The sequence below is a fragment of the Lissotriton vulgaris genome, chromosome 2_1 (genome assembly GCF_964263255.1).
Source record: "Lissotriton vulgaris chromosome 2_1, aLisVul1.2, whole genome shotgun sequence".
Taxonomy (NCBI): domain Eukaryota; kingdom Metazoa; phylum Chordata; class Amphibia; order Caudata; family Salamandridae; genus Lissotriton; species Lissotriton vulgaris.
This window is the reverse complement of record NC_141687.1, coordinates 765,735,712-765,762,462: the sequence shown is the minus strand read 5'-3', so window position 1 is coordinate 765,762,462 and position 26,751 is coordinate 765,735,712. Positions and strand designations below refer to the sequence as shown.

Below are 26,751 nucleotides of genomic sequence, written 5' to 3'. Positions count from 1 at the left end.
TGTATTCCCTTGGTCATCATCCGAGGTATCTTGCTGGATAATAGGAGTAGTTGGTGGAGGATCGTCTATTATTTGCAGTGGTGGTGGTGGTGGCACCTGGGGTGGGAGGGGGGGCGGGGTGAAAGGCACAGAGGTTAGTCCAGTGGGAACTGAGCCCAGTTCCGGAGCCGAAGATGGTGTTGGAAACCTCCGTTTATAGTCTGACAGCATACACTGCAAGTCTGAAATCAATGAGGAAGGCATACAGACCACCTCCGCTTGATATCCTCTATGGTAGTTCTGGGGAGGATCATAGTCTTGTTCCCCTTCATATCGCTCTAAAGAATCCTCCTTCTGGGACTAAACATGCAGTTCTTAAGAGCTATGGGCATATCCGAATGGACCGTTATCATCCGAGTACTCCTCTTCCAGGGGGTGAGAGAGTAGTAGAGGGGTCACCTTGCTAGGTAAAGTGACTTCAGGAGTCACCTGGAACTTGGTCTTTTCCTGCAGAAATGTTTATTCCCGTCAACTATGTAGACGATGGCGTCGCCGACACTGCAGTCGTCGTTCTTCTTGCCGTTGTAGTCTTCGTTGATGCTGTCGGCGTCGACAGCTTTGTCGTCACTGTTGTTGCCGCCTCCGTCGTCAATGGAGTTGGAGCTACCTTCGTTGACACCGTCAAAGCTCCCGGCGATGACCCCGTTGTTGGAGCTAATGAAAGTTGAAGAGACTGGCCCGTCACTCCGCGTCGAGATGTAGATGACGGTTCCTTCGTCTACTGTGTCGTCGACTGCTTTGTCAACGCGTAGTTGACAATCTTTGCCGCCATGAGGGGAACGGCGTTGTTATTCTTCATCCTGTTGCGATGGGAATAGACTCACCCACATCCTGTGCCTACCTGCTGTGCCGTGAGGAGAACGGGTGTCCATTCGTGTGGGGACTATCTTTCCCAGCATTCTCGGGGCGGCGCGACCAAATGACAGCAGGGCAGCGCCCCCGAGTCTCCACATAAGCGCTGCTGCGTCCACGCAGTGCGGGACGCATACTTGACTATCTTTACCGCCGTGAGGGGAACGGCGTGGTTACTCTTCATCCTGTTGCGAGGGGAACGGTCTCACCCGCATCCTGTGCCTACCTGCAGTGCCAAGAGGAGAACGGCTGTCCCTTCGTGTTGGGACTATCTTTCCCAGCATTCTCAGGGCGGCGCGACCGGATGACAGCAGGTCAGCGCCCCCGAGCCTCCACATAAGCGCTGCTGGCTCCACGCAGCGCGGGACGCGCGTGGGTTAAGCCCGGGACAAGGGCGGGCGCGTCTTCGCCCGTCATCGCCTGGAAGAGGCTGGGCCACCCCTCTAACTTTTGGATCCCTGGGCGACAGATTTATTTGCCAAGTATAAGGTACTGTGAGTTTGTTAAGCCACTTGGCTGGTCCGCAGTTCGTGAAACTATCCATTGTCGTGATGGCTCCACCAAATCCCCCTTTACGTACCCAGGGGAGACGTGCCTGTGCAGTCAAGCAGTCTGGACTAAAGTCTAATCCACCTTCACCATTAATGCCCACAGCGATTGACTTAATGCTCCAGAAGGCGATAGGAGTTGTTGCATCTGAAATAGAACTGACTGAAAGACGTCTCTCAATTACACCCGATTGTTTTCCTCTGTTGCCACTTGCTTTAACTAATCCAACAAACTTATTGGAACAGAGTGTTTGTCAAAATGTGCCCTCACCCAATAATGAACATATTTCCACACCAGGTATCAAGTCTAGAACTGAGGGCACTACTGTTATGGCGCGTAAATTAAGGAAAAGAAAACAAGGCAGTAATGGGGGCCCCAAAGGGAAAAAGGCAAGGGGAGGGTCTGTTAGAGGTAGTTTGAAGCCAACCAATAGTGGAACTCCTCTGACCAACTCCTCCATGTCCTTACCACACCAGACTTATCCCACCTGGGCCCAAGTTCTATTGTTTGATTGTTTAGCCCAGTGTAGAGGGATTGTGAGGGAAGAGATGGCCCCCATTCTCCAATACATACAGAACATTGCATCCACTAAGAATTTACCCCAAGCCTATTCTAACCAGGAACTCACTGTTAATGCTACATCTCTCCTACATAGCGATGGGCTTCCTATATCACAAGAATTACTTCCTAGTTGGGCATCCCAGCCATCTAAAGTCAGTAAATTGCCCCAAGATCGAGTTCTGTCAAATCTTGAAGTATGCAATGCAAATGACATTGGAGGGACTCCAGCCTGTGAACAAGGGCCTGTTTGATTACCATCTCAAAGTTTGCTGGACAATAATTCCCCTATTGTGAGGGCGCCCCCTATTTGCAATACAACAATGGGCAGAAATGCAACTGTAAATGCTGCAAGTGTCTTGCCATCTGCTGAAGGGAACGCAGGGGGGGAGGAGTCCGTGCGACACAACAACCCTGTCTTCCCATAATCAATCTCCCCCTGCGGCAGTGCCCTATGTAATTATTCTGGCAGGAATACCGGAACTTAAGAAAGGGTATAAAGAATCGCAGCTAGAACTACGAAATAAGATTCTCTTTTGGCTGGCTAAAAATAAGCAATTTCGATATGATAAGGCAGATGAGATTTTGATGGTAAGGAGGGTTGCTTGGGTGGGCTCCACACAAATGAATATTCGTGGGGACTGTGTGATTATTCATTTTAGACATCCAGAAATTATCTAAAGACTAGTACTTCAACCCACGTTTTCTTTGAAACATCCCACGACTATCAGAGCCCTTACCCTAGATTTGTTTACCCTTGTTCCCGGAAGGTGGGCGTCGCTCAGTTTCCTAATGATTATGAGAGATGGGGTATGAATCCATATAACATTCCTACTAGTTCCCATCAAAATGTTCCCCTTTTTAGTATCCCAGTATCTAATCGATATGCCCCACTGGAGGACGTAGATTGACTGGGAGGGCTGGATGCCTGATATACAGGTAGATATCTAATATGCCCCCCTGATACATCCACCCATAATGGTCAGGTCATTAGCATCTCTGGGACGAGAATGGATCCACAAAATAGGGATACTCTAACAAATTTGGACGCAACAGGGCATGGTGTAATTGGAGGATTGCATCAGCCTTCTTCTGTTTTGCCTACATGGCCACACATGGAGAATACAATTACTAATCCTGCTAGTGAAAATATTATCAGTCCTTCCATTGGACCAGCTACGGTACCAATGGTCCCAACTGACATTGGTGGAGGGAAGTTGACATTTGATAATAAACTTACTATTCTGTTCTGGAACGTGGCAGGGTTTACTAATAAACTATCCTGCACCGATTGGGGACATTTTATAGATCAGTACGATGTCTGCCTATTTCAGGAGACCTGGGCCAGGGAAGATTTCTTTAGGCTGGGCTTTTTGTCGGTTAACAATTTGGCTTCTATTGGTGAGAGGGGTAGACCGTTAGTCCATCCTGATTGGTTTGCACTTAGGATGCACAGTGACGCAACTAGATACCCCAACCCTAGATCTTCAATGTATTAAACTTTCCTTTCTGTCCAAATTTAGTGTGATCCTTATTAATGTCTATTCCCGCCCCACTAGGAGGGGAAAAGAATCACCTACATTGGATATTTTACATAATTTCATCTCTACAGTACAGGGGGAGAGCACTTTGACTGTCACGGGGGATTTCAATTTCCAATATGAACCTTTACCTGGCATCATAGAGTCTATTACAAGCGAGGAGGATTCACTTTGGTCCATTCTAGACCTTCAAATAGCTCCGCTTAAGTCATGGACACCATTGGCCCTTCAAATGAATTCCATCACAATGGCTCACTCTTCGAGAGCCTGCAATGACTGTGCCCAATCTGACCTGGAGGGTAATGGTACTTTTAACCGTACAGGTCAGTCTTCCCGCATAGATTACATCATGGTAGAAGTAAGGACTTGGATTAAGGTAATTGATTTTGTGGTCCTCCCACGCCACGGTAGTGACCATAATGCTTTGGTCCTTGATTTAAGCCTACCTGAGATGGGTTTAACTATGGGGGAAGGAGTGGATAACCGAGGGATACCCCTTCTCTCAAATTACAGAAGGTTTAAATGGCCAACGGTGAAAAAGTCACCAGACAAAATGAGTTCTCTTTACCAAGCTTTCTATCAGGCGTTCTTTGAATTAAGTGGTCGTATAGATCATGGGCAGGAAGAGATTTCTAATCAAATTTATAATGTACACGCAGGCCTAGTGACTGCCCTTGTTGAACTATTAAATCCATTAATGGTCAAACCCAGGAAGAATAGGAAGGCCTCTTCGTGGTTCGATTCCAACGGTAAGAATGCCAAGGGGGCACTCCTGGACTCAATTAAAACCCTGAATAGACCATTAATAAAATGTAGGAGGCTAGAGTACAAGAAAGTGTTAATTGAGGCCAAACAGAACTGAGAAGATAACAAATGGAATGGCATATAAAACGCCCTGGGGAATAGGGATAGAGGGAATGGAGAATTCTGGACAATAGTACGATCTGGCAGAAGGGATGGACAAGAGGCTGATGACCCAAATATCGCACCGGAGAAATGGGTGGAACATTATCAGATACTATATGCCCCCCAGGTAGAAGTCAACCCCTATTATGATCGCTTTGCACAGCTAATGTTTCAGAACACCTATGATGCGTCAACATTCTACCCCGATAAACCTCCTTTAGTTTATAATACAATGAAAAATAAGATATCAAAATAGCATTGTTGGAGGTCGAACTTGCTGTAAAAAGGCTCCCAGTAGGTGAAGCGCCTGGCCTCGACAAAATTCCTGGAGATCTTTATAAGGACCAACCAGAGATATGAGCTCCATATCTCTGTTTGCTCTTCAACGCTATACTTCAGGGTTCTAAAATACCTGAAACCTGGGTGGGTGCTGAAATCATACCAGTGTTCAAGAAAGGATCCCCACTACTCCCGGCAAACTATCGTCCGATCAGTCTGATCCATGTAAGTCAAAAACTATTTGCACTTATCATTCTTGACTGGCTCCAGATCTGGATGGAGGAAAAGTTGATCTTGAGTCCCTATGAGGCCGGTTTTAGGATAAAGACATCCACGGTTGACCAGTTACTAAGGCTCCAACTTTTGTATTGGAAAACTGTGAGAGTAGAGGGTGGCAGCCTCTACTTAATTTTTGTCGACCTTAAAACGGCCTTTGACTTAGTAACCCACCAAATACTCTGGGCAGTATTGGAGGATGTGGGGACGCCAGCATATCTTCTTAACATCATTAGGAGGCTTCATTCGGAAAATTTTGCCCAAGTTAGGAGTGGTAAACAGGGAGGTTTAACACCTAAATTCCCAGTCAATAGAGGAGTAAGACATGGGTGTGTGATGGCACCCACCCTATTCTGTCTCTTCGTCAATGCACTTATTGCCCACCTTAAGGGGGTAAAAGACATTGACGCCCCAAAACTAAGAAACAAACAGGTGGTGGCATTAATGTTTGCTGACGATACTCTCCTATTGTCAAAATCGCAAATGGGAAGCCAACATGCCCTAGACAGCTTTGCCAACTTTTGTCATGAAAGGGGATTGGAGATTAACACAAAAAAGACTACATTTATGGTCTGCAATCCACCAAAGACCAGTTGTGCCAATCCCTCTTTGAATGGCATAGTTTTGGACAGGGTAACTGTATTTGAATACTTGGGTGTCACCCTTACCGATAGATGGATTGGGGCCCACATCTTGCTAAGGCTAAACTCAGACTTGCTCAAACCATAGTTGGTATTCTAAAACTCCATAGTGAATCCACCTCTACGCCTGTTGCTTCCATTATAGAAATGTATAAAGCACAAGCATGGGGAGCAATTTTATATGGGGCGGAACTGTGGGGTCACCGCACAGTGACCCCACAGTTCCGCACCGCACCACAAGGTATCAGCAAGACTGAAAATCTATTTCTAAGATCACTACTGGCTCTTCCAACTAGTCCCCCTCTCATCCCCCTGAGAATGGAGCTGGGTATTAGACCAATAGAAGAAGTGGCCCTACGGCCCTTAACTTATTGGCGCCGACTCTGGGTAACACCAGAGCGGACGCATTTTAGATCTGAAACCGAAGAGTTATTGAGTCTCCCTGGGACTCAAAAATCGCCCTGGCTTACTTTTATAAAAAAGAAAGTACGAGGCTGGGTCTACCAGGTCTTTGGTCTAACTCTGTGCCGAGTTGTCGCGCGCTGATTTTGTTAAATTGTATCACATGAATAGAATCACGGATACCCTTAGTAACTCTGGGTTGGGTTCACTTACACTTAAGTTTTTTAATATAAAAGACGAATATAAAGTTGAGCCTTTCCTAGATGAGGTTTTTTACCCAGTGCAGCGAGAAAACTCTACATGCAATTCAGATATGGAACACTTCCTCTCAGGGCCCTATCCTATAAATGGTCATCTAATAAGTCAGTAGAATGCCCGGCCTGTGGGGCCAAGGAAGAGACTCATGTTTTCTTCTTCTGCCTAAAGTACAAAACTCTTCGGCAGCGCCGGCTTGTCCAACTTTGTAGAAACTTGGGGTTTAGAGATCATAATCAGGCCCTCAGAATACTGAAGTGTAACACCTCTTGTATTCTCTGTTTCGCGCTTCATCTATGCTATGTGGCGCAGGCGAAGATCCTTTTTATAAAATTTTTAAAATTCTATAGATGTTATGCCTCCTAGAATGGACGCAGAACTGTAAACCTGTGGTTTTTTTTTTTTTTAAACGTTTTTATATTTTTTACCTTTCTGTATATTGAATGATAACTGGACTGTGTTCCTATTCTTATGATGTTGTAAGGAATATGCTACTTACCAGTATGCCTCCAAAGGAGTTTGTTTTGATAGATCAATTCAATGACTTGTATAAATTAATTTACTACAGGTAACTTAATTGTCCTGAACAAAGTTGATTAAATAAATCAAATGAACACATATATATACAACACTAAATAGACATAACAATACTCAACATAAACAATAACCAATAGACATGTGTATAGGCAAAGTGTTAGATTTTATCAAATTTAAATCAAAACGGGAAAGTACAATACAAAAAAGTTGTAAACAGGAATACAGGACAAATGTATGAAAATAAATCACAAAATCTCTGTAGAGCCTGTTGTCTGCCTATCCAAAAATAGATGACTGAATTATCCTTTGGATCAAGCAGGAAGTCGACGTTTCGGTCTTGTCTGAGTAATTCTATAAGACCATCATCAGGACAGAAGAGTAATAATATTGTAACTCCCTATTGAAAATAAATAAAACATTTTTTACTAAAACATGCAAACTTAATCAAACATCATGTATGCACTATACACATCATTACATTATTACAAAAATAAACATCAAAGCTGTGTTAAAAGTCTACCAAGACATGAATACACAGTGTATTCATGTCTTGGTAGACTTTTAACACAGCTTTGCATGTTTTAGTAAAAAATGTTTTATTTCTTTTCAGTCATCTATTTTTGGATAGGCAGACAACAGGCTCTACAGAGATTTTGTGATTTATTTTCATACATTTGTCCTGTATTCCTGTTTACAACTTTTTTGTATTGTACTTTCCCGTTTTGATTTAAATTTGATAAAATCTAACACTTTGCCTATACACATGTCTATTGGTTATTGTTTATGTTGAGTATTGTTATGTCTATTTAGTGTTGAATATATATGTGTTCATTTGATTTATTTAATCAACTTTGTTCAGGACAATTAAGTTACCTGTAGTAAATTAATTTATACAAGTCATTGAATTGATCTATCAAAACAAACTCCTTTGGAGGCAACTTTACCCATCCCATTACGTTTCACCCAAGCCCCCAAAGGTTTATTGGGTTGCTCACTCTATTGACTATATACTTACCAGTATGCATCTTTTCTTGGCATGTAGGGCTGCTGGCATTCATATCTGTGCATAGATCGCCGCCTAGTGTTGGGTCCGGATGATTGCACATTGTTGTCCTGGAAGAGTCTTCGAAGTATCACAAGATAGGTGGCTCCTCCCCTGGACTACAGTGCGCATGGGCATCCTCAGATTGTTTTTCGCCATTGTGGCAGAGATGGAGTGTTGTACAGTAAGAGATGTCCATGCAAGAAAGTGAGAGTTAGAATGAATGCTACAGCTGCGACAGGCACCGGGGAGGAGGGTGGGCGATATGAATGTCAGCAGCCCGACATGCCAAGAACAGATGCATACTGGTAAGTAGCATATTCCATTCGAGGCATGTGGGCTGCTGAATTCATATCTGTGCATAGAATGTATAGCAGTCTCTCCCTTAGCTGTGGCTACCTGTGCCAGCTGCAGCAGTCTGAAACAGAGTTTTTAGAACAGCCAGTCCTACAGCAGCTTGCTGTTTGGAATGTACATCAACACAATAGTGTTTTGTGAAAGTATGTATGGTTGTCCATGTGGCTGCTTTACATATTTCTTCTAGAGGAATGTTACCTAGGAAAGCCATGGATGCCCCGATTTTGCGTGTAGAATGCGCTCTTGGGGGAACTGTTAAAGTGCGTTTTGCCTTAAGATAACATATTTGAATGCACTTAACTATCCATCTTTCTAGGCCAGATTTAGAAATGGGGTTTCCTTTGTGTTGTGGTGAAAAAGCAACAAACAACTGTTTAGTCTTCCTGAAATCTTTTGTTCTGTCTATGTAATATAGGAGAGCCCTCTTAACATCTAGTGTGTGTTGGGGCCTTTCAGGAACTGACTGTGGATTTGGGAAGAACACTGGAAGTTCTATTGTTTGATTGATGTGGAAGTGGGATACCACTTTTGGCATGAATTTAGGGTTTGTCCTAAGCACGACCCTATTTGCGTGAATTTGGAAGAATAGTTCCTGAATAGTAAGGGCTTGCAGCTCGCTAACTCTTCTAATCTAAGTAATCGCTACGAGAAAAGCCACCTTCCATGTTAAAAATTGTATTTCTAACGAGTGTAAACGTACGAAAGGTGGTCCCATGAGTCTGGTTAAAACAACGTTTAGGTTCCAGACAGATGAAGGTGCGTGTCTTGGGGGGGATCACTCATTTGAGCCCCTCCATGAATGCTTTAATTGCAGGCACCCTGAATAGTAAAAGGTGTTGCCTGTTCTGAAGGTAAGCTGCTATGACAGCTAAGTGTATCCTTATGGATGTATAGGCTAGATTGCAGCGGTGTAGGTGCAAAAGATAGCATATGATATTTTGAGTTGGTGCGTCTAGTGGATTTATGTCATTGTTGTTACAATAAATGACAAAACGTTTCCACTTTGCCGCATAGCATGCTCTTGTGGTAGGTCGTCTTGCCTCTTTGATAATGTTCATGCAGTCAGGAGGTAAGTTTAGGTAGCCAAACTCTATGCCTTCAGGAGCCAGATTGCAAGGTTCAGCTGCTGAGGATCTGGGTGCTGAATGTCTCCATGGCTCTGCGTTAAAAGACTGGGTGTTAGTTTTAGTCTTTGATGAAGCACCACAGAAAGTTCTAGGAACGTGGTGTACCACGGTTGCCTCGCCCATGTTGGAGCAACCAGGATTAGCATCATGGAGTGCTGGCGCAGTTTGCGTGCCACTAGCGGTATCAACGGTGTTGGTGGAAAAGCGTAGGCAAATTTGCCTGACCAGTTCATCCATATCACATTGCCCTGAGACTGCGGGTGTGGGAACCTTGCGGAGAAGTACCGGCATTTTGCGTTTTCTTTCAAGGCGAACAGGTCTATCTCTGGTTGTCCCCACTGTTGGAAGTATGGTTGAAGCACTGTGGGATGAATCTCCTACTCGTGCACCTGTTGGCTGTGTCTGCTGAGCAGATCCGCTATTTGATTGTCCTGCCTGGGAGGTGTTCTGCCATGAGAAAAATGTTTCTTTGAATGGCCCACTTCCACATGCTCTGACCTAGATGTGACAGCTGTGGAGAGTGTGTTCCTCCCTGTTTCTGTATGTAGTACATCGCAGTCATGTTGTCCGTCCGGATCAACACGGTCTTGTTGCACAGATGTACTTTGAAAGCTTTCATTGCCATAAAAATTGCCATCGGCTCCAGTAGGTTGATGTGCATTTTCTTCTGCTGCGTGGTCCATAAGCCCTGCACTGTGTGGTGGAGGACATGGGCTCCCCACCCTATCAGGGATGCGTCCGTTGTTAAGACTATTTGTGATACAGGCTCTTGGAACAGTCGTCCCTTGCAAAGGTTTTGTGGATTCCATCAATGCAGAAAGTTGTATGCACGACTGGTCACCAACACTAGGTCGTTTAATTGTCCTTGAGCCTGGTTCCACTGACGTGCTAGGCACTCCTGCAGCGGACGCATGTGTAATCTTGCGTGAGGGACTATGAAAATGCATGAGGCCATCATGCCTATTAGTTGCATAAACACTCGGGCTGGGGGCGAGTGTTGTGGCCTGAACCTTTGGATTAGCGTCTGAATGCCTTTTATTCTGACAGAATTTGGCTGTGCTTTCCCTGCCAGAGTGTCTATAGTCGCTCCCAAGTATTGTTGTACGTGGGCCGGCTGAAGATGGGACTTTGGATAGTTCAGCGAGAAACCTAAACTGTGCAGGAGGTGAATATTGCGTGACATGTGGCTGGTACATTGCTGGGCTGACTGTGCTTGTATCAGCCAGTCGTCCAGATACGGCTAGACCTGAATATGTTGTCTTCTCAGATGTGCAGCTACTGTCGCTAGGCACTTGGTGAAAACTCTTGGGGCTGTTGTCACCCCAAAAGGAAGGACTTTGAATTGGTAGTGCTAATTTTGTATTGTAAACCTGATATATTTCCTGTGTGCTGGGTGTACTGGTATATGGAAATATGCGTCTTTGAGGTCTAGCGTTGCGAGGAAGTCTCCTTGACGCAACAGAGTTAACACCTGCTGTAGAAAGAGCATGTGGAAATTCTCTGATAAAATGTATTGGATAGGGGCTTGAGGTCCAGAATTGGCCTGAGAGACCCGTCCTTTTTGGGGATTAGGAAGTACAGTGAGTACACCCCTGTACCCTGGTGTTCTACGGGTACTAGTTCTATGGCCCCTTTTTGTAGCATGCTGATGACTTCCTGCTTAAATAAGTGTAGGTGTTCTGCGGACATAGGATGGTGTCTTGGGGGAATGTTGGGTGGTGTGGAGGTTAATTCTAGGCAATAGCCATGCTGGATGATTTGCCTCACCCACCCACTTGTCTGTGGTTAGGTTTTCCCAGACTTGCAGGAACTGCTGTAATCTTCCCCCGACCGGTGTTACATGGTCTGGGGGTAGTGACAAGAAGTCACTGTTTGGTATTGGTAGAGGATCTGGTGGGGTTATTCCCTCGTCCTCTACCCTTGCTGTTATTGCCACGGTATCCACCTCTACTGTTTTTGTTATAGGTGTTTTGCGTGTTCCCCTTGTTGTATGAGGTTTGCTGTGTTGAGCCTGCTCTTGCAGCTCCTCTGTTGCCGGAGCGACGAAAGGAGCCACCTCTGTATTGTTCTGACTGCAAGGCTCCCATAGACTTGGCTCTCTCTGTATTCTTCTTCATTTTGTCTAATATTGTGTCCACATTAGGGCCAAACAAATAATCAGGGTTCACAGGTTGATTGAGTAAAGTGCTCTGAACTTCATTTTTAAACCCAGATATGCGTAGCCACGCATGTCATCTCAGCATGACACTGGTATTGATAGCCCTGGCTGCTGTGTCTGCCGCATCTAGCGCACACTTGATGGAGGCGTTAGATATGAGCTTTCCCTCTTGTATTAGGCACTCTGCTTGTTCCTTATAAATAGGCTGTGGGGTTTTAGGTTTAAACCTATAATAACTGATAAAAACCCACTGAAAGAGAAATAACCCTCACCAGTGAAAACATATAAACACTGAAAAAACACCTGCACAACCACAAACTAAATTCCATTCAAAGAAAGGAAAAAGAGTGAAAGAGTCATTTTTTCTTCCTAAAGGGGCCAATACAATGTAACTTTGTTATACAAGCTAGAAGTAAGAAAGACAGGCTAACATTATTCTGCTTGAGTTTTGATGTTTAGGGATGCCACTAATATATTGTTTCTTCTTCCTTTTGTTTGTTTCAATTTTTTTGGTCTTTAGTCTAAAGATGCAGGGTTTAGAAGCATGTTTTAGGTCTTGTTTAATTAATTTATAAACTGTTGAGCATCAGGAAATATCAAAACAATATTTGATATTTTGGCTATGTTCGATTCTTTCACTGATCGGTAAAATGGCTGGTTTCATAAGAATCGTTCCAAATATATGTCCTCACATTTACTCACAGAGAATAGGTAAAAACCCCTAATACATCAGCCCACAGTTTATAGTGGGTCAGTATTGATAGTAGGAGAATTGCCAACACCTCAGGCTTTAAACATTCAACGCAAGGTATAGTGACACGTATATGTATAAAGAGCGCTATCACCAAACATCTGGGATAGTGGTGAAAACATGACACTCGACTTTTGGAAAACATGGAACGCAGTGTCACTTGGAATGCTCTTCAAAAAAAGTTTCTTTCCAAGTTCAACTAAGATTTGAGTTGTATTTCCAGTGATTCAGCTACGTATATGAAAAAGTTGTGTGATGACCTGCCAAAATTGATACCCGAGCTGAACTAATTCCCTGTAGGAGATCCTTGCCACTTGTTAGATGATATTCTGAAAGCATCTTTACATTCTTCAGAGTTAATGAGGGATGCAGTTTACTTTTTAGTCCATTCTGGAACACTGATTTCTCATGCACAGGAACTAAAAAGCAAATATTTATCATTTCTTGCTTTGTGTGGCATCAAAGAGTCATCCCAACTGTGTCCTTTAGCTGATTGTTCTCAGTTCAAGGGGCTATGAATTCTATATTATCCATGTGGCAACTGTTTACAGAATTTTGGCTGAGTGATGATGCCAAAGGCAAGAAATGTGAGGATCTTTGGTCGCATATTGATAGTGATGTAAAAAAAACTGCACTCTACTCTACTGTATTATTAGATTTTTACAGGAAAACATTACTGCTGTAGTGGACATGATAAAAATACTAGAGTCTGAAAAAACCCTTGTCTGGCACTGCAACATGTTCCATGTTAGAGGGCTTGCCACTTGGTAAGCAAAGCAATGTTGAAGAGCAATTCAGGAACGTTTATTTTACAATGTATGAGAAATGGCTTACAATGATGCATAGAAATGTCCCTTCACCACCAATGGCATTTGAAGTCAATGACATCTAACTATGGTAATCTGTACAAGTTCTAGATCCCTTAGGTAAAGGGGACAAGCGCCAGCTCAATGCAAATGTTGCAGAACCTGCCATGAGAATCGAAATGTTCAAGTGCACCAGTATTGGCATGGAAAGCTAGGTCAGTGGCCAGAGTTAACAAATTGTGTACTGGCTGTTTTTGCGTTGCCCATCTCAAGTGCCAATGTTGAGAGGGCCTTTTCACAGAAGTTTACATGGGAAGGAAAGAGCGAGCACACATGACCAAAGACTCACTGAAGAAGTATTGTATGGTGTACTACAATACGTTTAATTTGCAAAAATCTATTTGGACCTCATATACACTATACATACACTGTCTATATACCATGTTCTATCAGTGCAGAATGCAAGCAATAATAAAAGCAAAACGTCCCATAAACACAGGAAAAACACTTTTGTTGTTGTTTTTAGTGGCGCGTAAATATATGTAACCACTGATAACAACTGTTTTTTAAGGTATTAAAATCACTGAAAAAACCCCACCAGAATTTACCAAAAATAGAAACTGAAAACAGGAAAGTCTACTTATAAAGGTCAGGTAGATGCTGGAGAATTTGCTCTAGTGTGTCGCAGTGGGCCCTGTCATACCTGGCTAACAGGGCTTGTGTGTTTGAAATCCTCCATAGGGTGCCTGAGCAGCTACCCTTTTGCCCGAGGCCTCCAGAATTTTAGACTCTTTGTCTGGAGGTGGAGCCTCGCCAGAAGTCTGCGAATTTGCACGTATACGTGCATTGGATACTACCAAAGAGTCTAAAGGCAGCTGTTAATGTAGGTAGGGTCCACTGGTGCTGGCCTATATTTCTTCTCTATTCTGGGGTTAATGACTTGTGCCCTGGTTGTTTCCTTAAATATGTCCCCTGCGTGTTTAAGCACCCCCTTTAACATTGGTAATGTTTTGACTGATCTTTCAGAGGTGCTGAAAGTATCAAAGAGGAAGTCTTCCTCAATGGGGTCTGCATGCATTTCCACGTGGTGGTTGTATGCTGCTCTTTCTAGCAATGCATTGAAAGCAACTGTGTCCTCTGTAGGCGAAGTTTTAACAGGGTATGCAGTATTGTCTTGCATGGGCTGAGAGTCTACAGGATCGACAGGGTCAGACCATGGTTGAGTTTGGTTGTCCCGGTCATTGTCCACAGGATAATTATAAAGTTCATTATCCTCATATTCCACATCCTCATCTGTGCGTGTGGGAGAATATGTATAAGTCTCTTGCACATGTGGTCTGATAGGCTCAAAGAAAGGAGGAGATGTAGAAGGGTCTCTTTTCTTCTTTAGTGGTATTTTATAGGTCTCAGCGTAAGTGTCTGGTCTGATTTTCCTTTTTAATAGGGTAACTCTGCCAGTATCGGGGTCAACATACAGTTTTGATTGTTCTTCTGTCGAGGGCTCTTGCTCTTGCTCTTCATGTGCTTGAGCTCTTTTCCCAGTTATCGCCTTCCTTGTTTGTGTCGGGTCGATTTCCGTTGTTGGTTCGACCGTTTTCTGCCTCATGTGCGTTGGAAGTTCAAATTTTATCGGTCCGAGGGACTTTTGTGCATCCACAGTCTTTTTCGGCTGGATGAACTTCTTCGGTGCCGTAATGGTTATCGATCCGACCGTCTTCTTTGGTTCGATAACCACTTTTTGGCCTTGTCTCGTCTTTGAAGTCTGCTGCTTCGGAGCGATGATTTGCTGCCTCGGCTCGACGGACCCCTTCGCTTCGATCCTTGCCTTCGGCTCGAGTGCTTTTGTTTGCACCGTCTTCGGCTTGTCGACTTTTTGTTTCGGTTCAACAACCATCTTCTGCGGGAGTCCTTTGTTTGTGTTGCCAGTCGTCGACATCGATCTCATCAGTTCGACGGCTTTCAGTTTAGGCAGGTCTCTGGGTGTACTGGCTCTCGGCTCGACAACCCTGATATGCGACCCAGCCGGGTCGACGGCCATTTTGTGTTTGGTCGGCGCCGATGGATCCGCACCTTTCGGTCCGAAGACTGTAAAGTCTATCAGTTTCGGTTTCTGTTTTGCTTCCATCACTTTCGGTTTCGATATTACCAAGGAATGGTATTGTTGCAGTGATGGCTCTTGTGTTATATTCTTAGCCGGGCTGAATTGCGGGGCTATAGAATCGATGTTAGGATCTTGGCTAAGGCCTTCCGGTGATGCCTCGACCTGAGCCTCTGTAAGCGTATCAGTAAATGTACTGGGCTCCGTACTCATGGTTGGCCCTGTGTTCTCGCCGGAGTCGTCCTCGACGGCTCCTATGCCCGGATCGTCGTCCCCTACCTCGACGATGTCGTCTTCGTCGACGTAGTAGTTGGAGTCATGTTCCGACCCCTGCTCCGACTGTTGGTCTGAGTCCTCAGCTTCGACGACCTCTTTGTCGTCTTCAAAGATGTTCTCCGGGTCAGGCGCTGGCTTCTGCATCGTCTGCCTCGCTGCTCTTCGAATCCGAAGTGTCTTCTTCGATCGAAACTGCGCACAAGCTAAGCAGTCGGCTTCATTGTGTTCCGGAGATAAACACTTGTTACACACAGGGTGTTTATCTATGTGTGGAAGTTTCGAATTACAGTTGGGGCATCTTTTGAATGGACTTCGTTCCATCGACGATCGGTCCCTTGGAGTCGAAAAGGCCACGCGGCCCGATTCGACGTTCTGAGTAGAAAACTACAGAAAGAAAGTTGTCGGCACCGATCGAATAACAATACCGACGCCCCCGAAGGCCATTTCGACTTTTAGAAAAGTTTTTTATCGATTCCGAACTTGGAAATCACATCCGAACCCAATGGTGGAAAAAAACAATCTAAGGATGGAGAGGATGCCCATGCGCACTGTAGTCCAGGGGAGGAGCCACCTATCTCAAGATACTTCGAAGACTCTTCCAGGACAACAATGTGCAATCATCCGGACCCAACACTAGGCGGCGATCTATGCACAGATATGAATTCAGCAGCCCACATGCCTCGAACACACTATTAATGATATTGATTGTATGTATGTATGTATCTTTTATGGTCTATGACCGAAATAAACATTTTTTGACTGACTGCTTTGTCAACGGTGGTAACTTCTTTTCCTGTCGTTCCTCAAGAGGAACAGAGGAGGGTTTCTTGAACATCTTTCTTCCCTCAGGAGGGGAAGGAGGAGGAACAGAGCTCGACTTTCTCCTGTAGTAAGTCCTTTGCTCTCCTTTTCACATCGGTGAGGAGATTTAGTTGGATTAAGCCTGTCAGACCCATGGGAGGTCTTTTTAGAGGCTTTTTGAGGGCGCTCCTCAGAAGAAGAACCTCTTTCTTTTTCTCAGATCTTCTAAACGAAGCAGAAGGTTACGCCTCAACGCTGTCATCACTAGAGACTGGATCTCTTCAGGATTTTAGCTTCTTGAGCCAGGTTAGGAGACATCCCTCACGATCCCTCAAGGTTTTAGTAAAAAACCTTGCAGTCCTTGGCCTTGTGGTCTGGATACAGGCAATATATGTAATCTTTATAAGGGTCATCCACACAGCCTCTTTTTTGAGCAGGTGGCACAAGCACTAAAAAGGCATTTTTTCTCCTTGTCTGCCACAATGAAAAGGGAACGGACCAAGATTGTAGAGTCATTTGGAAACATATAGCTTTAAGAATTCTCTCAAAAGTAGTAAAATAGGGAATAACTGAGCAGAGCTCAGTGGAGACTCCCTAGCACAAAGTGTGGTAGAAAATCTAAAGGTCTGAGGTTCTCTCAGGAGGGTTCTAGAGGATGACGCTGATCTGATTGGTTGTTGATTTTATTTGGTCTCTTTTACAAAAAGAGGTGGATATGTTACAAAGCAGGAATGGGCCTATGCCTGGTTTCTAGTTTGTCATTGCTTTGCATTATATACCGAGGACTCCCTTCTCAGTGAGGGGGATGATTCAAGCATGTGAATCTATGAAAGTTCCAATACTGGAGCAAGCCCTCATACACCTGGAGGGGTGTCATGCTTCAACATTGGCTTTTGCTACACATTGGGTCGGCACTGCTATGCCCGACAGGCACCCTTAATGGGGGCACTTTACCGGAGATCTTTTCAAAAGCCGTTTGGTGGAGTGCAGGTGTGTGGGTATCAGTGCAGACTGGTGTTTTTTAAGTGAATGTGTGCAGCTAAAAATAGGACAATTTTAATGTTCGAGTCCTACTGCCTATATTAAAATCAGTGGTGCTATCTATTAAAAGGAATGTATCTCGAATAGCTGTATGTCAAATTGTTTCAAGCCTAAAGGAGACAAATAAATGATCTAGGGGCTCTATCTCAGGAAAAGTATAGCCTAATCAATCTACACAATGACTGGAGTTTCAAAACAGGAGTCTCAATATCTACTTCCAGTCAGGTATACCTCTCTGAGTATCAGTTAAAAAATTCTATTTTTGCCAAGACCTGTATTTAGAAAACAAGAACATTCATTTAATTGTGGTAACGTTTCAAAATTAATGTACCCAATGCATGCTTGATTCGTTCATGCTCTAAATTTAAAATGCCCCACACGTGGAAAATACAAACGTCTCACGCACCATGGAAGAAAATATCTGCATATTGATAGTCCAACATACTACGTGGATCGGTGTACTCACTTACCCAAACTGGGTATATTTCTTCACTAATCAATTAATAAGGAACGACACGCTCATTTGCGTGCCGTGAAATGACAAAGAAGTGAATCAGTTTGACCTGGTTGTCAGAGTCTGTCTGGGAGCAGTAGCGCTCCTAAACTTGATTAGCACCGGCTATGCCGTATTCACAGATTGTTGTGGGTCAATCTGCTGGTTACCTACTCCCATCGGCTGACTCAGGAGTGCCGAACACCAGTGGTCTCCAGAATTTATACTATTTTCCCATCAGGTGATTGGGAGCAGGTGTGACTGTTAAGGGAACAAGTCCCAGACGAGCAGCTAATGCGGTCTGACGTAACCCAGGCATGTAGATCTGTTTATGTGAGAGGGGAAATGCGGCAGCCATATTAAAACTAGTAATCGGAAGAGGGATAGCCAAGTAAGACTGGAATCGGTCTTGTTATTCACAGTAGTTACGTTTACAGGACCACAAACATGTGAATTCTGTAAGATGACTAGTTCGTTCAAAGGGAATATATTGAAAAGCTTTTTCTGTATACATTTTTTTTTCAAATTTAGCTGGTGTAAGTTTATGTATCCTGCTGATCAGGGATCCACAATTCTAAACCTTGTACCACAGAATTTCATTATTAAGGCCAGATGTATTCGAGGAAAGGCGCGATATATCCATTGTTGTTCCCCCCCAAAGAGGGCTCTCTGGTTCATGTTTGGATGCGCTTCCAGCACGTATGTCTTGTGCAGTATGTCCCTCAGTGAGGAAATGTGTGCTCACTTTTTTGCAGCGTATTGTGCTACGATGTTCATTTATTCTCAGTTTGACAGGGCGGGTAGACATCCCTACGTACTGTTTGTTACAAGAGCATGTGATCAGATAAACACAATTTTTGGTGTTGCAATTTGTGTGTGTTTTAAGAGTCCATACCCAATTGGTCTTTAGTTACACCTCCCCTAGAGCTTAGTGTGTAATCACACGCCAGGCATGACCCACAAGGGAAATGTCCTGTTACTGGGGGAAGGTCCAACAGTGATCTCTTGTTTGTCCCCTCCTGTCACATGGACGTGTGTGTATAAACATGTCTTCAAGGTTGGCAGTCCTTTTGAATGCGGACCTTGGTGGTGGAAACGATAGTTGCCCAGTTTGTAAGACTGACCCGTGTTTAATTATTTTTCGTATCCTGTTATATTGTGGTGTAAAGGTAGTAACACGGGGTGGGTCCAAGATGGCGACCAGCTAAATCGCACATCCCAGAGCTCCGCCGGATGTTGTAGGCCCAGCAGGCCAAGAGGCGCACCTGCAACACTCACAGCCAGCAATTAGAGTGACCCGGGTGGGGGGCATCAACGCAATACCTACCGAGAGACTAATTGGTTCATCAACCGGTTAATTTAAGTCATCATCTTGATTGTGCTTGAGAGGCGTAAGTTACAGTGAAAAGCTTTAAAGTGCACTGCATCACCCTGCTTTGCTTTCATTTGATCATAGTGGCTTCTAATATTAATAGGTAAGTACTCTAAGATTCATCTTTTCCCAGTATAAAGTAATGACAGGTAACAATATTGTGTTCCAAGTGATTTAAGTTATCAGCCTGCAAAAAGGTCAAAGAAGAAGACACCAAGGTGGGGAAACTATATTGTAAAAAATAAAGTATTGAGTAAGATTTTAGTTTGGAAGACAATTTGCATAAAAAGTAAATATGTGATTCTGGATTATTTACAAATGTGCAAGCATCGAACAACAGTTCCTTGTTGTGCTGCACCAGATTACAATGTCAGCATTGTATTTGCCATGCAGATTTATTTCCTTTGTAAACTCAACCTCAGGCTAACGTCATTGAAAAAGTACTCACCAGAACAAAGATCTTTGTAGAACTGTTGGTTTGTCAAAATCTGGGTAAGAATAGTTCGCATCGCTCCTCCCATTTTTGTCAATTCCTCAAGGAATGAAATGTGTGGGTCCAGTGCCTGAAGAATTTTATTTAGGTCTTTTTCAGACGGTACATCTGCTGCTACAAAGAAAAATAAATAGATTCAACAATAAACACTTACAGTGATCTCAACTGGCCGACTACACTTGCAAGTGGCACACCATCAATTGGTCTCTAGGTTCCCACAAAGTCATTCATATTATCAACTCTGTCAATGTTAAACACTGAATTTAGAGCTACATTATACATATTATCGATAAACTAGACTATTGTGCATATGCTCTCTACATGTATGGACCCCATAGCTGCTAAAGTTCTTTCACCCCTGTACTGAGGCCTCTTTTTGATGAGGGGGGCACTTTACCCTTAGGCTTCAAAAAAGTAACCCAGGCCAAATTCGAGCCTGGTTTTTCACCTTTATCTAGAGATTCTTAACGAACCCAGGGTTTGGGGATACCCATGGAGGGAACTGAGCAAAAAATAAAGCAACATTTGGATTTTTGTTGGAAAATGGTCCCAAAAAAAAGTGCTGTGCGAGAGAACATTTATTTTCTAAAAATAGCATCAACAGAAGGTTTTCTGTGCTAAGATCACCACCTGTTTCCGGGGCTTTCAAGAACATGCAGAGTTGTAAAATAAAACCAAATGCTTTTACCACAATGTTTGTCTTTTTCTGATAGGCCATGTTTCCTATTATTTTTTTATATCCCAGCCTACTTACAGGTGTGAAGCCATGTGGTGAACCCAAACATTTCTGAAAACTACGCATAATTCCTTAAACAACATGGGTCATTTATGTTGATTGCTCATGGATTTCCCCCCAAAACACTAATTGTTGCATTAAAAAATTATGACAAATACTAAAAAAACCTAAGGCGTAAGGTAACCTAGGCCAGGTGGCTTAAGGGTTATCTACGCTAACAGAGACTACAAATATGTCAGGACACCCTATTGTAAATAATCAGTCAGTGTAAACACCCTATCTGTACGTCACACAACAATTAAGAGACTATAATTTCTACTAGTGTAAAAGCAACAATTTATTAAAAACTTATACAGAATCAATTTGCACCAGAAAACACATTATACAATAAAATACATATTATTTAAAAAAAAAAAACAAGAGTCGACGCGGCGTTTCGGTGTCTTTTATTGATGCCAACACCTTCTTCAGGACAGGGGTTTTTAGTTAAAAAGTCTCTAGAAAGTAAGATTACAGAAAACATACAATCAATAGGGGCCTATTATACACTGACTGTTTAGGGTTACATTAGAAGTTACGTTGACACAGCAAACAAAGTTCACATTACAATACTTCTGTAAGACAGTTTACATTATAGTACATACATTCAACCTATGTGTGGTCTTGCATTACAATGTCTATGATTTAAATACAAGAGATTTAATCAAATTCTCATTTTCTCCCGAGTTCATAACTCCATTCCTCTGCTTAAGGTTCTAACTTGGAGCGACAAGAATACTTTTGTTTGCATTAATACTCCCATACTCGATGGACTAGCGTGCATTACGATTGAACATACCATAAGGGTTAGCTACCCGCATACATAATTTCCCAATATCTCTACCCCGCTGGGGGAAGGAGCCTTTCAATTTGAGACACATTTATATTATTGTCATTGATCATTTGGGACTCTTTCGTTCAGGTGTATTACGTATCTTTAGACTAATGGTCTATTTGTTTACATTATTACTTCACAATCACACATGACAGCGTTTATATCACTGTAGTGTGTGCAACCTACCTCAAACTGTATGAGGGATTCGAAGCAGTTGTTATCTTAAAAAGGATGCAGATTTTTTTATCTTTGATCTGTCTCCTGTAGACCTTATCTTCAGTGGCGGAAGGTTATCATTAATTATTCCACCTGAGGGGTAAGTTTACAACATTCAGAAATGCCCTGGTGTTATGAAATTACAATATTTCTTTATCAATAAAGGTTCGTTACCTGGATAAATATTTTCGAGTGTGTGGTCTTTGCTGTATCTGGGGCGACCACCGTATATCTTTAGGCTTTGCACAAATATAACTAAATAGGACAGAAATACACAGGCGTTTTGATAAAGGTAGTAGAAGAACAATACAATCCTGAGTCCTTTGTTAAACGCACAAAAAATTCAATATTTAGTGAATGTACCTTTAATGGTGTTATATGTAAACCGATTCAACTTTCCATGTTGGGTAGAGGCATACGTTTCTTTATTACCTTCTACCGGCTTATCTTTGCTTCCTTTCTTTGGGGGTTTTCCTTGGGGCCAGTTGGGATATCTACACCAAAGAAAGAAAGGGGGGCAGGTCGGCAGTGTATTCTTGATTCCCCTTATCTGCCTCACTTAATTAGCAGCGGTAGTGATTCTTATAACCTTATTTTCAATTACTGGGATAAACGCGATAACCTTAAGGGCCGCTCGAGCATTACTGTTGTAGTTTTAGCATTTTTCTCCCTTTCTTCATATTTGGGACTATTTTATTATGCTTATTTTTTTGTAAAATTTGGGCGGATGCCTGGGCGAGAATCACTCAGTAAGGGTGGTAGGATAAACTATGAACCCTTCCTGTTGTAAATATTACGTGCAGCGAAAGTCTACTATATCTTTCCATACTTCCTAACTCCAATTTTAAGTATGGGCCAAGCGATTGTGCATGTTTGCACTATTTTACAACTTGGGGCGGGCATTTCTTTCCCAACCCACGAACAGTATCTCTATTTCAAAGGTGGGCTCCCTATCTTTCTAACTTCGCAGTGCAATGATCGATTGCGGGCGGATCTTACCTTCCCGATTGGTATCGGCCTCCCTGTCGCCTTGTTCCGGATACAGCTTCCTCATGGACTGTTTCCCATTGATGTCTGAGTTCTTATATAGGGCTTTTCCGCGCGAAGTTAGTAGTAATTGAGAACCGGTGTGGATACCTCTCGCGCACCGTATTTTTGAGAAAAAGAGCCGCCATGTTAGAATGGGCAAAATGTTCTTGTCGGCACTTTGTCATATGTGGCACTCTTTATAATTATACTATTAAAGGCCATCGGTATTTAATTCATGGTTTCCTTATTTTTATATTTGGGAGGCTATCTAGTGTACTATTTGTTATCGAGCGATAATCTGATATAATCGGCTCGATGTAAGTTGGCAGAACCGTAATGAAAAATCGCGTCGGCCATCTTTACCTAGTCATGTTTACTATTGATCTTCTGCCTTTTACGGGAACATAAGTATAACCGATCCCTAATATTTACTAATTATTATTAGCGTCAAAAAGGACAATTCAGTCTGGTTACGTGATTCAGATCTTCATTACTGAAGTATACCTCAACAAGTTTTCGCGTAACCTACTGAATCTACAGTTTTCACCACTAATGTTTTTTCTGCGATGTGTCAACATTGCCGGTATTACTGTATTTCTCAGCACGCAGAACGGTTGTTACTGCGCTTAACTCCCAATGAGTGTATCGATATTTTATAATTGTTGACTGGCAACTTGGAAAGAACCAATTAAGTATTATAAGCGGGGATCCAAGTAGATGTTTGTACCCTCTGCTAGTTACCCGGCTATTAGATAGGGGGGGGGGATAGTTTTTTGGGGCGGCAACCATTGGTATAGGGATAGGGATTATGTCATTATAATTACAAAGTGATTATGGAGGATCTGTAAGACGTGTAATTATAGGTCCTGTTACTGCTTATCAACTATGACCCTTCTTTTACCCGGTCTGATTCTGCTGAACTCTTCTACAGGGAGGGGTACCAAGGTTCCCTCTTGTACCTTTGCACAAGACTAATTATAAGGAGGGTTTTATAAGATCCTCTCCCAGTCTTCTTTACTGTTCAGTCCTTGTCGTACAGTGTTGAATTTCGACATGTAAAATTGCTCACGTTTCTTACGCTTTGTATTTACATCTCCTCCTCTTATGTTCATTTTAATGGATTCTACAACACACCATTTGAGATCTTGGTTGGTGTGTTTGGCTGTAAGCCAATGGGCTACTAGAGGTGCGGTGCTCTTTTTAGTCCTTAAGGATCAGACTAAATGAACATAGGTCTGCCTTATTTCCCTAGAGGTTTCTCCTATGTACGTCAGCCTGCAGGGGCACTGAATAAGATAAATCAGATTTTTAGATCGGCAATTCTGAAAATCAGAGAATCTATGGTTCTTGCCATTAACAGTTATTTCTGTACCGCTTATGATGTCTTTACAATTCCCACATCCACTGCATGAAAAAGTTCCTGTGGGAAGGGGATTCCTATCTATTGTCGCTTGTTGATCATTCCTAACTTCTCTGTAAGTTTTCACTAAACTATTTCTAATTGGTTTGTTCCTCCTATATGCAAACATTGGTTTGGGGAGGATGGTGCCATTTTGGTTACTAACCAACTTCCAATTTCTAAGTATTATATTCTTAATTTTATTGTTAATACTGCTGTGGTTAGTTACAAAAATCAGTGGTCTGTTCTGCTCTACCTTCTCCATTTTGTTGAAGAATTCATCTCTGTTAAAATATTTGGCCCTTTTATACGAATGGCGTATCAGTTTTTTAGGGTATCCCCTTTCTAGAAATTTCTCTGTCAGTATTTGGGCATGTTTATCGTAATCTATGTTTTTGGAGCAGTTTCTTCTCAGTCTCAGAAACTGTCCATAGGGTATATTATTTTTTTGACAGGCCGGATGGTGGCTTTTGAAGTGTAGCATTGTATTCCTGTCTGTAGGTTTTGTATATAATTCTACCATGAGTTTACCTTCACTATGTTTAATCACTACATCCAGGAACTCACACTTATGATTACTGATGTTATGCGTGAATTTTAAATTGGTATCGCCTAAGTTTAGCCAGTCTATGAATTCAATCAAGATTGACTCTGGGCCGGTCCAAATGAAGAAAATGTCATCAATGTACCGTGTCCATTGTGACACGTTCTCAAAAAATGGGGCTACTGGGTTAAAAATGTGCGTGTCTTCCAACCTTGATACATAGAGACATGCTAGGCTCGGCGCACAGGTGGCCCCCATGCTTGTCCCTTTAGTTTGTTTAAAAAGATTTTTCTCAAATAAAAAAATATTATTCTTCAATATTAGTGTTGCACATTCTACTATGAATGTTGAGTGGGGATTAAGATCTTGATCATTGATTTGCAACATCTCAGCCACCATTTGTATCGTGTCATCTTGTGGTATATTCGTATATAAGGCCTCTATGTCTAGGGAGACCAAGAACTGGATGTCTGAATTAAAAGGAAGACCTTCAATTTTAGCGATCATGGAAGTGGTGTCTTTTATGTACGCCCTTTGCTTTTTAACTAATGGTTGCAAAAAAATGTCTATATACTTGCTTAAGGGTTCAGTTATTGAGTTAATACTTGACACGATAGGTCTCATTGGGGGATCTAATATATTCTTGTGTACTTTAGGAAGACCGTAAAGTGCAGGTGTAGTCGGATATTCGTTTTTTAGGAAGAGGTATTCGTCTTGGCAGATAATACCATCTTCTTTGGCCCATTGTAATAGTCTCGAGATCTTGTCTGTGAGTAGCTTAAGATCTTCACTTGTGGAAGGGCAGTAATGTTGTTTGTTCTTAAGCATGGTATACATCCGGATGTTATAATCTTTCGTATCCATGATAACAATACTGCCCCCCTTGTCTGCTGGTTTTATTGTAATTGAAATGTCCTATTCTAGTGATTTGAGTGCATCTCTTTCTTGCTTCGTAAAATTTTGTTCTACCCAATGTTTTTTCTCCAGAAGCTCCGATATACTTTTCTCTACACAATGTTCAAAAACCTCTACATCTTTTTTAACCATGTTAATTTGAGGGGTCCATTTTGATTTGGGCCTAAGTCCTGATTTGTTCTCATTTGGGATATTGGGTTTGCCTTCAAAGAAAGCATTTAACCGGACTTTTCTAAAAAAGCTTTGCAGGTCACGTTCTAAACTGTATTTATCTATGGGGTTGGCGATAGCGAACCCTAAACCTTTCTCTAAGACCTTTTTATGGTCATCCAAGATTGGTCTGGATGACAAATTAATAATGGGTGCTTTTTTGTCTAGTCCCAGTTTTTCTTGCTCCTTGTATTGGAGTGACGTGGTTGGTATTGTTTCTGAGGGATATATGTTCCCCTCCCCCTTCCCCTGCCCCTCTGGGCTCCAAAATTCTTTTGTCGGTCTTCTAAAAAAGGAAGGCTTTGTCTTGTATTGTTAGTTGCTGAATCTGCTTCTTTGTTACTATTGTCTTGTGGTGCCTCATTTTCCGATTCTGAACTCGTGTACGAGGTGTCAAAGAACCGTACTTTTCTATTCTGAAAGTTCCTATTAGGTTGATTCCACTGCCTCCTATTATTATGATCTTCCTGTGGTTTATCATAAAAGTCCTTCTGCAGATAAGGATAGACTTTTTCTATGTCATATTGGGCAACATCCTTTCTAAATTTATTAGATTTTTTATTGGTCATAAATTCTTGATATCCGGCTATATCTGCTTGAATGTCTTCTAATTTACGTTTAGCATCTTCTAACGCATCGCATTCCTGCAGTTTAGTTTCTAATTCTTCAATTTCAGCCCTTTCTATTATCAGGACATCTTGTGCGGTCTCAATTATGAGTAGCATCCAGTCCCTACTGCATCTGTTTGCTATTAATGTCCAATTTTCAATGAATTTTTTGACCTTAACAAAGACTCCAGGTTCATTTGTTATCTGCAGCCCTTTGGGGATGATACCTTTTTTGCAGTATTCAATCAGAAAATCCGCATGTAATTCAGTCCTTATTATTTTCTTTTTTAGGTTCCATAGTTCTCTCCATTTCTCATCTTTACTGTTATCTATAATTACAGTAGGAGTCTTCTTTGAGGAACCATGGATCAGTTTATTAAACTGATCCTCAGAAAATCCAATAGAGATACTGTTCGTGGGTTGGGAAAGAAATGCCCGCCCCAAGTTGTAAAATAGTGCAAACATGCACAATCGCTTGGCCCATACTTAAAATTGGAGTTAGGAAGTATGGAAAGATATAGTAGACTTTCGCTGCACGTAATATTTACAACAGGAAGGGTTCATAGTTTA

General features: G+C 42.5%; 2 protein-coding genes across 8 annotated transcripts in view; both read right to left on the bottom strand.

Annotated features, from left to right (window-relative positions):
• Positions 1 to 26,751, bottom strand: part of UBR3 (ubiquitin protein ligase E3 component n-recognin 3) — a 2,118,328-nt gene that overhangs the window by 1,836,785 nt on the left and 254,792 nt on the right. For all 7 annotated transcript variants that reach the window (XM_086956098.1, XM_086956102.1, XM_086956099.1 and 4 more), the window contains exon 3: positions 19,606 to 19,764. In XM_086956098.1, coding sequence (XP_086812224.1) covers positions 19,606 to 19,764 — 159 coding nt within the window. The remainder of the gene's footprint in view (positions 1 to 19,605; positions 19,765 to 26,751) is intronic.
• LOC147731128 (uncharacterized) lies at positions 11,482 to 15,013 on the bottom strand. Its single transcript, XM_086958682.1, has 2 exons — positions 13,717 to 15,013; positions 11,482 to 11,712 (listed from the first exon to the last, which is right to left on the bottom strand). Exon 1 carries the CDS (start codon positions 15,010 to 15,012, stop codon positions 13,942 to 13,944), a length of 1,071 nt encoding a protein of 356 aa, XP_086814808.1. The 5' UTR covers position 15,013; the 3' UTR covers positions 11,482 to 11,712; positions 13,717 to 13,941.